The following is a 12,794-nucleotide window of genomic DNA, read 5'->3' as shown; positions in this document are numbered from 1 at the left end:
TATCAAACTTTTCGACCAGTGGAGAGGTCTACGTTTTATTTGGATTCATAAAATGTCAAAGTGAGAAAGTTTTTTTGGCTGAAACTTTTTTTGATATTGTTTTTAGTTTTCAAAATGTTTTATTCTGAAGTTGACACTCAATGCTGTAGGATCAATTCTTGCTTTCTGTTCATACGTTTTGTTTGTGCATAATATCGACTCATCCCGCGCCGCGCCCCTGTGATCCCGGGCCCCTTGGCTAGAGCCCTGTCAGCCAATGCATGCAGGTGATGGGTGTAACAGAGTAAGATGCAGAGGACAGAAGGATATGGAAGAAGATGATCTGCTGTGGCAACCCCTAACGGGAGCAGCCGAAAGAAGAAGAACAACAAGAAGATGAAGCTTTCTCAAAAAAAAATACAGTGTAACCTCGGTTTGCTAGCATAATTCGGTCCGGAAACGTGCTCGCAATCCAAAACACTCGTATATCAAAGCAAATTTCCCCATAAGAAATAATGGAAATTCAGATGATTCGTTCCACAACCCAAAACTATTCATATAAAAAGGATTAATACAAAATATAAAGTAAAATACATAATACAAATTAACCTGCAATTTACCTTTAAAAAGAATCATGGCTGGGGTGATTTTCTAAACTCATGTGGAATTCCACCCAACGGGACGACACGCTGAAGAGCGTCCCAAAGCAATCGCAGTCTCCCAGCGCTGTAGCAGTTCGCCATATAAGCGCATCCAAAAAGATCAAGGAACATTATAAAGATCCTGCTGCAATAAATAACAGCGCTGTTGCTGTTTCAAACTGAATAAACTGGTGTTAAAGTACTGAGACTCAGCTTCGTGTTTTGGGGAGCAAGATGAGGACTCGCACTTCACAGCGCACACACACACAGTCACAATGCTGTAGTAAACAGAGATAAGCGCTGGGCGAGCGAGATAAGAAGAGAGAGAGAAAAGACGCACTGGGCGAGCGAGCGAGCGAGATAAGGAGAGAGAGAGAAGAACCATCAGCTCAGTTGTGATCACATGACGCTCAGCAGACAAAGTGTATCCATACTACTCGTATTGCAAGACATCGCTCGTTTATCAAGTCAAAATTTATTAAAAATTTTTGCTCGTCTTGCAAAACACTCATAAACCGAGGTTCCACTGTACTAGAATTTAATTCAGAATGGACGTATATTGTATTGTCCAAAACACTTCAAGAAATCCCCCCAAAAGTTAATGAAAAATACCAATCATATCAGGTCCTGTCTTGAGCTGGTTGGATAATGGATGGATGTTTGATGCTGTGAAATATTTATTCAGTATACATTTGACCGGCTCGTAAGTTGCTTTATGAAGGTGCTCTGTTCATAAAGTCCAGACTAAATGAAAAATGTGGTTTCCATGTTTTCTCAGGGCCGGATGGCGTTGGTGACTACAAGGTGAAGAGGTGCGACTTTCCACACAGTGTCGGGGTGGGCTCTAAACTGCCAGAGGCTACCAGCGAGCTGAGTTACCTGTACCGTGCGGCACCTGGGACGCCAACACCGCTGCCGAAGCAATGCTACGTGGGAGGAGTTGGATGGGGAGTGGAGGAGTTCTGCACGTTAAATATGAGGACTCTGAACAGCAACATGCAGCTGAAGGTGGTATTGTACAATTTGTCTTATCAGTTAGTAACAAAAAATCTGAAAAAGGTGGTGGTGTCCCTTCCTACTTACTGTAAGCAACCACAGAGTACCTCCATTTGACATCAGCAGTCATGCAAAGTGAAAGAGTTTACAGTCTTCATTATATCAGAATGTGCTTTATGGTGGAAGATAAAAGCGAAGAGGAACACGGGGAGAAAGTGCTAGGGTTTGTTTGGAAGGTGAAAGGAAAAGACCATGATCCTAAATGAACAAACTCATTTACCAAAATAGTTACTGTAAATAACATGGAAAGGCTTAGTGAAATAAATTAGCACAAAAAAAGGAATAATTAATTATTTTATGGAAGGAAAGAAAAACTGAACCTGATAAACAGATGAAAGGCAAAAGTTTAAGTAAGCAATAATTAAAGTAGTTAGAAACAAGTTGCAAAATAAAGCAAATACTCTTTTTCGAATAAAAGGCCAACTAGAAAACAAACCCAGAACAAAAGAATGTCATTCAGACATTATTATTAAGGACATTATAAGTGTGCCTGTGGATTCTTAAATTAGGAGATGATACCGTATGTAAGCTAAAAAAAAAAAAAACATACTCAGGAATAAAACATGAAAAGATCAAACAAACAATCAAAGGGCAAAGATGGCATTGACAGTCAAAAGACAGAACTGGAGTCAGAGCCAAAAGGAACCAAACACGAAAGGGCCAACTGCCACTAAGGGTGTGGAGCCAACGTTCGAGTCAACTTGGTTAAGAAGTTGTTTTGTTCACATGTTCAGTGTTAAACCTGAACAACACTTGGCACCAAAACTGCACCCAGTGCTCCGGGTGAGGCCTCACCAGCTTGAGGGCGCTATATAACCTGACACTCTGCTAGCCTTCTTAATGACTTCTGAACACTGTCTGGAGTTTGATAGCGTATAGTGCACTACGACTCCGAGATATTTCTCATAAAGCGTACTTTTGATTTTCAGGCCTCCCATTGTATATTCACACCTTGTGTCAAGATTTTTGATGGCACACTGGACTTTGGTTGGTTGGTTCTTTTTGTTCTCTTTGGTTTTGACCTCCTCCAGTTAGACTTTGATTTTTTTCTCATCTCCTGGACCTTGAGGTAGTTGTTCTTGGTTCCGTCACCTCTGTGTGAAGTTTGCATGTTCTCCTGCCCAAGTGGGTTTCCTTGCTTACGTCCTCAAAGACAGGCGTGTGAACTAAACTGTCAGTTTTATGTTGTGTCATTGTGGCTCTCCTCTTAAACAAATGCTTTGATGTTGTGCCATCACATCCTGGATTGGTTCCCATCTTGCATCCCAAGTAGCAGATTCAGCCGTCTCTCTATTTTCTGTCCAGATTAGATTATCCTTCCCATCCATCCATTCATTATCCAACCCGCTATATCCGAACTACAGGGTCACAGGGGTCTGCTAGAGCCAATCCCAGGGGACAAAGGTAGGAAACAAACCACGTGCAGGGTGCCAGCGTACCGCAGGGCGTGTGCACACGCACACACACACACACACACACACCAGGGACAATTCAGGGTCGCCAATGCACCAAACATGCATGTCTTTGGACTGTGGGAGGAAACCGGAGCACCAATTAGAATATTAGTATTAATATTACTAATATTTGGTCTTTTTTTCCAGTATTTATTTTTGTCTGGTAAACACTTTACATGCCAGACTCTACTTATTCATAGAACTTTAGTTGGGTTTTATCTAAACTTTCTATATGTTTATTGTTTTGTAATTCCATCCATCCATTTTCTAACCCACTGAATCCGAATACAGGGTCACGGGGGTCTGCTGGAGCCAATCCCAGCCAACACAGGGCACAAGGCAGGAACCAATCCTGGGCAGGGTGCCAACCCACCGCAGGACACACACAAACACACCCACACACCAAGCACACACCAGGGCCAATTTAGAATCGCCAATCCACCTAAGCTGCATGTCTTTGGATTGTGGGAGGAAACCGGAGTGCCCGGAGGAAACCCACGCAGACACGGGAGAACATGCAAACTCCACGCAGGGAGGACCCGGGAAGCGAACCCGGGTCTCCGAACTGCGAGGCAGCAGCGCTACCACTGCGCCACCGTGCCGCCCCGTGTTTTGTAATTATTCATTTTAATAATTTGCGGGTTACTTGTCACATAATGTTTTGCCATTTATTTTCAGTCATGGCCCATGTATAATTTCAAGATGTACTGCCATCATCTTAATGTAAGGATGTGGACTAAGTATGCCCCTCTGAATTTCAAACTAGAAAAGGAAAAAACTATTGTTTTCTTTGAGAATAATAAAAATTCTTTCCAGAATTTCAGATCCTCCTTGTCTTGAATTCAAGATCTGGTTTTGCTAGTTAGATTGAGCAAATTTCTCATTCCCAACTCTCATTTAACAAGTAATCTAAGACTATACCTGCACTTCAACATTTTCATTTAAAAACTGCGTTTCTAAAGTAAAACAATCTGTAATCACATTCATGTTTTTCCACATCATTTATAAAAGTACACTCACCTAAAGGATTATTAGGAACACCTGTTCAATTTCTCATTAATGCAATTATCTAATCAACCAATCACATGGCAGTTGCTTCAATGCATTTAGGGGTGTGGTCCTGGTCAAGACAATCTCCTGAACTCCAAACTGAATGTCAGAATGGGAAAGAAAGGTGATTTAAGCAATTTGGAGCGTGGCATGGTTGTTGGTGCCAGACGGGCCGGTCTGAGTATTTCACAATCTGCTCAGTTACTGGGATTTTCACCCACAACCATTTCTAGGGTTTACAAAGAATGGTGTGAAAAGGGAAAAACATCCAGTATGCGGCAGTCCTGTGGGCGAAAATGCCTTGTTGATGCTAGAGGTCAGAGGAGACTGGGTCAACTGATTCAAGCTGATAGAAGAGCAACTTTGACTGAAATAACCACTTGTTACAACCGAAGTATGCAGCAAAGCATTTGTGAAGCCACAACACGCACAACATTTCTAGAGAATGCTTTCAGCACCTTGTTGAATCAATGCCACGTAGAATTAAGGCAGTTCTGAAGGCGAAAGGGGGTCAAACACCGTATTAGTGTGGTGTTCCTAATAATTCTTTAGGTAAGTGTATGTCTGCCCCTGGCAAAATGACCAGAAACACATGCGGCTTAGCGGTTCACCTACACTAAGCACGCGCACATCAGCAGAAACGGGCAGAGGAAGTGACCCTTCATACAAGACATTCATTTGCAGTTTGTGTTTACACATAGAGAACAGCAATGACAAATACAAAAAACAAAAAAGTAGGTAAACAACGCAAAAAACACGAAGGAAAGCAACTCCTCTATGTCCATCATGTTGGAATATTGTTTTCTTCTGTAAAGGGTGACCAATAAGACATTGTAATGAGCAGGATCTAATCATGAGTGGGACACATAATAAGCATAGACCAATCAGAGCGAGATTAGAGTCTCCGATTTCAAAATGATTAAAAATGCTGAGGTAGTGTGGATGAAAGGTGAAAACAGAGACTAATGCCTGCATTTTCTGCATAATCTAAGACCCCAAGCAGTCAAGCCACTGTAGTTCCACTTTCATCCTCGACAGACAGACTTATCCTCTGGTTACATTAGTCGTCTTACGCATGGTGTGACTGACATAAAACATTAGAACCCTCTAGACGAGAACAGGCCATTCAGCCCAACAAAGCTCGCCAGTCCTATCCACTTGTTTCCTCCAATAAAACATCGAGTTCTGAAAGTCCCTAACGTCTTGATGTCTACCACACTATTTGGTCGTTTATTCCAAGTGTCTTTGTGTAACTGTTTGTGTGAACTTTACCCTTAACAAGTTTCCAACTGTGTCCCCGTGTTCTTGATGAACTCATTTTAAAATCACAGTCTCGATCCACTGGACTAATTCCCTTCAGAATTTTAAACACTTCAATAACGTCACCTCTTAATCTTCTTTTGCTTAATAATGCAAATCATTTCCTCCTGAGCTCCCTCTATGGCTCCATTGTCTTATGACATCTAAAGACATCCTGCTTGAGGGTTGCTATTAATTATTATAATTACTATATAATAAAACACTAAGGTCTGTGTGTGCCCATTTCTCCAGAGCAATCTGATTGGTCGGTTTGGCTTTGGTAACACGATCGAAAGAGGAAGTGCAAGTGTGAGACACATGAGGAGGAGAAATAGCATGGGAGTCATGCTGAGAGAGTCGCCTTCAGGAGACGGAAAGTATAAAAAGACAGGAGGTGAGAGAGGCGCCTCGAAATTAGAGGCAGAGTCTGAGAAGGAGGCATTATGGGAGAGAGGCAATCAGGGACAAGAGAGGTTCAGACACACGAGGAGGTGCTGAAGGTAAACATACTACAAGAAATAGCAGATTTTTAAGTTATTCTGTGTAATCCTCCTCCTCCTCTCTCTGTAATAGGAAAATACTAAGGTAAAGGGTTGAGGCACCGAATGGCGATCCCCATATATTGTGATGTTTTGAAAGAAAACTTTTGCAAAAAAAATGGACGTCTTTGCGGACAGAAGTCTCCAACCAGACTGCGGAAAGATGTTGCTTGTGGCTGTCTATGAGGTTGATGAGACAGAAGGGACAGAATCAGGCACGTGAAAACCGAAAGTGAGATCATGTGCTGCCGTTGTTCCACTGTTCTCTGAATCTGCAGAGGGAAGGAGAGGAGAGGCGTTAGGAGGCAATGCCAACCCAAGACTTGGGGTGGAATTGCAAGTCGACAAGGCCTTAAGATTTGTCCCAAGCACGTGTATGTGTGACATCTGTTACCGATCAATATAACATATAACACTAGCAAAATACCCGTGCGTCACAGCGGTGAAGTACTGCATTCAAATTTTTATTAAGAAGAAAATTAAACCTTTTTAAACTGTGGGACAATATGCCAATAATTATTTGTTAAGGATCTCTTTGTATACCGCATTGTGAGTTCGGCCCTCCGGTTGTAATATGACCAAGCTGTGCGCTGAGCTTACTCTTGAGCATGCAACGTACAGTTGGCCATGTGAACAGTAATCTTGTCTCAAATCTCACAGCTTGGATTGCTGCTGTCATAATCGGTTTGAGTTTCATGGTTTGTTTCAATTACGACAGTATTTGTAGGACTTGTGTTGAAGAGACATTCGGCATCTGTCAAGCATTGTAAGCATACAACCGGTTTCATCGATAACTTCACATCCAGCTTTTGAGAGTTTAAACATTCATAAACATCAAAGTGTCCACTACTGAAATCGTCACTTGTCAATCTAGGATGTTTAAGAGGCATTGGCGGTTGTCGAAAGGTGTAAAATATTTGGCCATTTTTGTATACTTGAAAGCGACAACCGAACAATTCAGAGGCAGCCATCAACTCACATGCAGATCCATAGGTGAAGGGCTTAAGCATTTCACTCTTCTAGTGCTCCTGTGTAGTATAATTATCTCCTGTACCGTCATCAGTCCACACCTTGAACCTGTCCCAGTCATTCAATACATAAGACACAATGTTCCTCCGGATATCAAGAGTGAGCCTGATATGGCCGTGCAATATGTAACAAAGAGAATGGAAAAGGTAGGTGGTATCTCCGGGCATGGAAACCACTCGGTAAGTGACAGTTCTTTGATCGATAGAATTTCTTGAAGATGGGCCCATAAGTAACAAAGACTGTTGAAAAGTTCAATATGGCGGCCGATAGTGGCATCATACCACTGAAATCTATCTATCTATCTAAATAAGTATGTACATTGGTTTCAGTTAGTGGAGGGAAGCCGCCTACCAGATTTCGAGAAGATGGGGCCATAAATAAGAAAGTTCAACATGGTGGACGTTGTTGACCGTTATGACTGTTACGTGGACAATTTTGAAATGAAACCTGCTTAACTTTTGTAAGTAAGCTGTAAGGAATGAGCCTGTCAAATTTCAGCCTTCTACCTACATGGGAAGTTGGAGAATTAGTGACGTTGGAAAGTTCAATATGGCGGCTGACAGTGGCGTCATACCACCGAAATAAGTACGTACATCGGTTTCGGTTAGCGCAGGGAAGCCGCCTACCAAATTTCGTGAAGATAGGGCCATGAATAAGAAAGTTCAATATGGCGGACGTTGTCGACCGTTATGACCGTTACGCGTAGAATTTCGAAATGAAACCTGCTTAACTTTTTTAAGTAAGCTGTAAGGAATGGGCCTGCCAAATTTCAGCCTTCTACCTACATGGGAAGTTGGAGAATTAGTGATGAGTGAGTCAGTGAGGGCTTTGCCTTTTATTAGTATAGATCACTTTTCACTGCCTGTGCTTTGAAACATTTCCTGGTTCTGATTCTTGGGCAGTAAAACGATCCAAATAACATGTCATGCTTTGTCTCTGCAGCGGGCTGAATTTCGTCAAGAAACCGAAGACCGAGTCACTCATCGATACCAAAATCCATGGTAAGTGAAATTCAACTGGCTTAAAGTGATAAAAAAAAAAAAACTCTTTTAAAAATTCCTTTATTGAGTCTCTTGCTTTAAATAATTTGCGTTTATTTGTCAGTTTGGCAACCACATCATTAACAATATAAACTGTCTTATAACATTGTAAAAATGTGCCATAAAATTATTGGTTTGCAGCAGCCCTCTGTCCTGAGCTGTATAACAAACAGGTTAGTAAAAAGGCCGACTCAATTCTCAATTTCAGATGTTGCCATCAGGGTGCAGATTTAGATTCCCAGTATAAAGGGTAACAGATTTAAGAACTCTTTTAGTCCCAGAACTAGAAGCATTTTGAATTGTGTGACTTGAAGGGATGCTGCTGAATTCTGAATTATTATTAGTAATTATTCATCTCTGTACTAATCTTGAGTGTGTGTACGTACAATAACGCTGGCTATCAGTTGTTGTGTCCTTGTTTATTTTCTTGTATCTGTGTAACAATGTCTTATCTTTGTATTTCCTGCTGGCAATAAATGTCCCTCTGCGATAATAAAGTCTACCTAACCCCAATCCTAACCCCGAGTCCGCCCAGTGGCCAAAGATAAAAAAAAAAAACGAACCTGTTTGATTTTATTGTAGCAAGGTGCCCACTAATTTGAGCGAGTCCCTGGGTATGTCATATTATCCAACTGCTTTTGACTTGCAAAGATTATAAGGTGCACTGCCCGATACCGAGCAATGAATACACTTGACTTGAGCATTCCTAGTTCTCATCCTCTTTCTCTGTATGTTTACCATTCGTTTGCTCAGAGGTTGATGTGCTTGCTGTTTCCTGAGCAGCTCCTCTATTCTCCACCCTAGCGGCCCGCTGCTTCTCAGTGTTTGTGTTGCAATTACTTAGGACGTTTTTTTTTTTTTTTAAATTTCACTTAAGCTGGCACTTAACTCTTCAATCTGCCTCAAGAATGATATAAGATATGAAGAGGTAGGACAAGTGATGGCTAAGGTGGTAGGGATGAGAATGGCGCCCGTACACATGCACCGCATGGCCACCTTGCTACGTGCTGGCAGCTCAGGTGTGGCAATTAGCAGCTCCTGGCCGGGAACTCTAAGTGCGCCGATTTATTTATTTAAAAACTGGCCTTTTTAATCAGAGCTGTGGACCCACTACACCACAACCCCCTCTTAAACGGAGATACAATGGGAAACACATACAATTTTTTTTACCTCCTCTTTGCTCAATCAGTTGCTGGCTTCCTGCTTCTGCTCAATCTGCATTTCGCACAGCGCACTTCTGTCATATCACCTATATCTATATATTCCATCTCTTTTCGCTTTTACCTTTTCATCAGTATCACATTGAATTTTGATTCCGTTTTTAGAATTACATTGTGACAATGCAACGTATAACTGCCCGTGAGTGAATATCGTTTCTTTGTCTCTACAAGAAATGAGTCTGACATAACCATACATGACTTTTCCAAATCTCTATGCGAAAGCTCTAGTCTCGTGGGGCTTCCGGCCCTGGGCAAGGTTACATTGCTGGGCACGAAAACTCGTCTCTGACACAATCGCATCTCGTCTCCTTCCAAGATTTTTTTTTTTTTTTATAATAGAGAGATGTAACAACGGGACACAGGTCTGTCATTCAAATACTTAGGGTCATTTGAGCGCGCTCCATTTTTATTTACTAGTGCATTTTTTGGAAGTGGTTTATTTAACAATATTTTAGTAAAAGTACATGTGCTTGGGTGTTATGATCATACGACTGGAGGGCTTGTCACGTAGATTATACAACACGAGTAACGTGAGATTTTTTGTTCATGTGCTTTATGATAGTCTTTGCTGTAGTTAAGCATTGGTCACTGTAATCGATTTCCATTCTGCATGAAAACAAATTAAGAATTTTTCTTGGCCATCACTACATGGAGTAAGTAGTCTATAGAAAAAAATGAGTTCTGCTTGGAGTATTCCTTTAAGGTTTGCTAAAGGGTCAGTTTTGTGCTAATCGTGTTACGTATCACTGTAAATCACCAAGGTACAGTGCATCCGGAAAGTATTCACAGCGCATCACTTTTTCCACATGTTGTTATGTTACAGCCTTATTCCAAAGTGGATTCAATTCATTTTTTTCCTCAGAATTCTACACACAACACCCCATAATAACAACATGAAAAAAGTTTACTTGAGGTTTTTGCAACTTTATTAAAAATAAAAAACTGAGAAATCACATGTACATAAGTATTCACAGCCTTTGCTCAATTCTTTGTCGATGCACCTTTGGCAGCAATTACAGCCTCAAGTCTTTTTGAATATGATGCCACAAGCTTGGCACACCTATCCTTGGCCAGTTTCGCCCATTCCTCTTTGCAGCACCTCTCAAGGTCCATCAGGTTGGATGGGAAGCGTCGGTGCACAGCCATTTCAAGATCTCTCCAGAGATGTTCAATCGGATTCAAGTCTGGGCTCTGGCTGGGCCACTCAAGGACATTCACAGAGTTGTCCTGAAGCCACTCCTTTGATATCTTGGCTGTGTGCTTAGGTTCATTGTCCTGCTGAAAGATGAACCGTCGCCCCAGTCTGAGGTCAAGAGCGCTCTGGAGCAGGTTTTCATCCAGGATGTCTCTGTACATTGCTGCAGTCATCTTTTCCTTTATCCTGACTAGTCTCCCAGTTCCTGCCGCTGAAAAACATCCCCACAGCATGATGCTGCCACCACCATGCTTCACTGTAGAGATGGTATTGACCTGGTGATGTGCGGTGCCTGGTTTCCTTTAAACGTGACGCCTGGCATTCACACCAAAGAGTTCAATCTTTGTCTCATCAGACCAGAGAATTTTGTTTCTCATGGTCTGAGAGACCTTCAGGTGCCTTTTGGCAAACTCCAGGCGGGCTGCCATGTGCCTTTTACTAAGGAGTGGCTTCTGTCTGGCTACTCTACCATACAGGCCTGATTGGTGGATTGCTGCAGAGATGGTTGTCCTTCTGGAAGGTTCTCCTCTCTCCACAGAGGACCTCTGGAGCTCTGACAGAGTGACCATCGGGTTCTTGGTCACCTCCCTGACTAAGGCCTTTCTCCCCCAATCGCTCAGTTTAGATGGCCGGCCAGCTCTAGGAAGAGTCCTGGTGGTTTCGAACTTCTTCCACATATGGATGATGGAGGCCACTGTGCTCATTGGGACCTTCAAAGCAGCAGAACTTTTTCTGTAACCTTCCCCAGATTTGTGCCTCAAGACGATCCTGTCTCGGAGGTCTACAGACAATTCCTTTGACTTCATGCTTGGTTTGTACTCTGACATGAACTGTCAACTGTGGGACCTTATATAGACAGGTGTGTGCCTTTCCAAATCATGTCCAATCAACTGAATTTACCACAGGTGGACTCCAATGAAGCTGCAGAAACATCTCAAGGATGATCAGGGGAAACAGGATGCACCTGAGCTCAATTCTGAGCTTCATAGCAAAGGCTGTGAATACTTATGTACATGTGATTTCTCAGTTTTTTATTTTTAATAAATTTGCAAAAACCTCAAGTAAACTTTTCTCACGTTGTCATTATGGGGTGTTGTGTGTAGAATTCTGAGGAAAAAGATGAATTTAATCCATTTTGAAATAAGGCTGTAACATAAAAAAATGTGGAAAAAGTGATGCGCTGTGAATACTTTCCAGATGCACTGTAAGTTGACTCACGTTGTAAAGACGTTATTTCTTTTAGGCAGCCACCCCCCCATGTTCTTGACAAGCAACCTGGAAGAGCCAGAAGCACCTTAGCATGGACTCAGAGCCAGTTTGATGGGTACCTTCATGGAAGCAGTCAGTGGGCTCAATCCCATGGGAATAGGTGGACACCAGCTGCTACCCCAACATGGATACCTAAGGTGAGCCTGTAGAAAGTGTTTATAAAAATACGCTGTGGCCGTGTTTATCTGCAAAAGACAAAAAAACACCAAAAAGCTACAGGTCACTGCCACAATTACAGCGCCCTTCACAGTTATTGGCACCCCTGGTTGAGATGTGTTCTTAGGGGTCTAATAAAAATTATTTTTTTTTCCCAAAAAATATAGGCTCAAAAAACAAAATATGTTTCAATTGAAGTACATTTATTCATTGGGATCCCACGTTAAGAAATACATTTTTTACATGACGTATGTGTGCCACACATATTTCGTACAACCCCTTTGCCAACAAGAGAGCACTTAATCTTCTCCTCTAACATTTCACAAGGTTGGAGGATACAGAGACAGGGATTTTTGACCATTCCTCTTTGCACACTCCTTCTAGATGGTCCAGAGTCCTGGGTCCGCTCCTCTTCAGCTCACCCCACACGTTTTCAATGGGGTTGAGGCCTGGGGACTGAGATGGCCATGACAGGAGCTTGATTTATTTTTTTGGTTCTTTATTTTGCTTTTAATTTGTTAGTTTTTGCATACCCCTTGGGGTCAGAGCTGAGGGTCAGCCATTGTGCAGCGCCCCTGGAGCAACTGAAGGTTAAGGGCCTTGCTCAAGGGCCCAGCAGAGTAGGATCTCTTTTGGCAGCGACGGGGATTCGAACCAGCAACCTTCCGGATACCAGCACAGATCCCACCACTCCGCCCCATTTTGTGTCTGCTGAGCCATTTTTGTGTAGATTATCCTGCTGGAAGACCCAGTGATGACCCATCTTCAGCTTTCTAGGAGAGGCCACCAGATTTTGATTTAAAATGTCCTGGTATTTCAAGGAGTTCATGATGCCATGCACCCTAAACAAGGTTCCCAGGGCCATTT

General features: G+C 42.3%; 1 protein-coding gene across 1 annotated transcript in view; it reads left to right on the top strand.

The window, feature by feature from the left end:
- LOC120527175 (uncharacterized protein C4orf45) overlaps positions 1-12,794 on the top strand; it is a 31,573-nt gene that overhangs the window by 13,729 nt on the left and 5,050 nt on the right. Inside the window, exons 2-4 of the mRNA XM_039750317.1 lie at positions 1,399-1,628; positions 7,990-8,048; positions 11,746-11,908. Coding sequence (XP_039606251.1) covers positions 1,399-1,628; positions 7,990-8,048; positions 11,746-11,908 — 452 coding nt within the window. The remainder of the gene's footprint in view (positions 1-1,398; positions 1,629-7,989; positions 8,049-11,745; positions 11,909-12,794) is intronic.

The sequence above is a fragment of the Polypterus senegalus genome, chromosome 4, assembly GCF_016835505.1.
Source record: "Polypterus senegalus isolate Bchr_013 chromosome 4, ASM1683550v1, whole genome shotgun sequence".
NCBI classification, from domain to species: domain Eukaryota; kingdom Metazoa; phylum Chordata; class Cladistia; order Polypteriformes; family Polypteridae; genus Polypterus; species Polypterus senegalus.
Note: the sequence above shows the minus strand (reverse complement) of the source record. Positions and strands in the feature narration are given on the sequence as shown.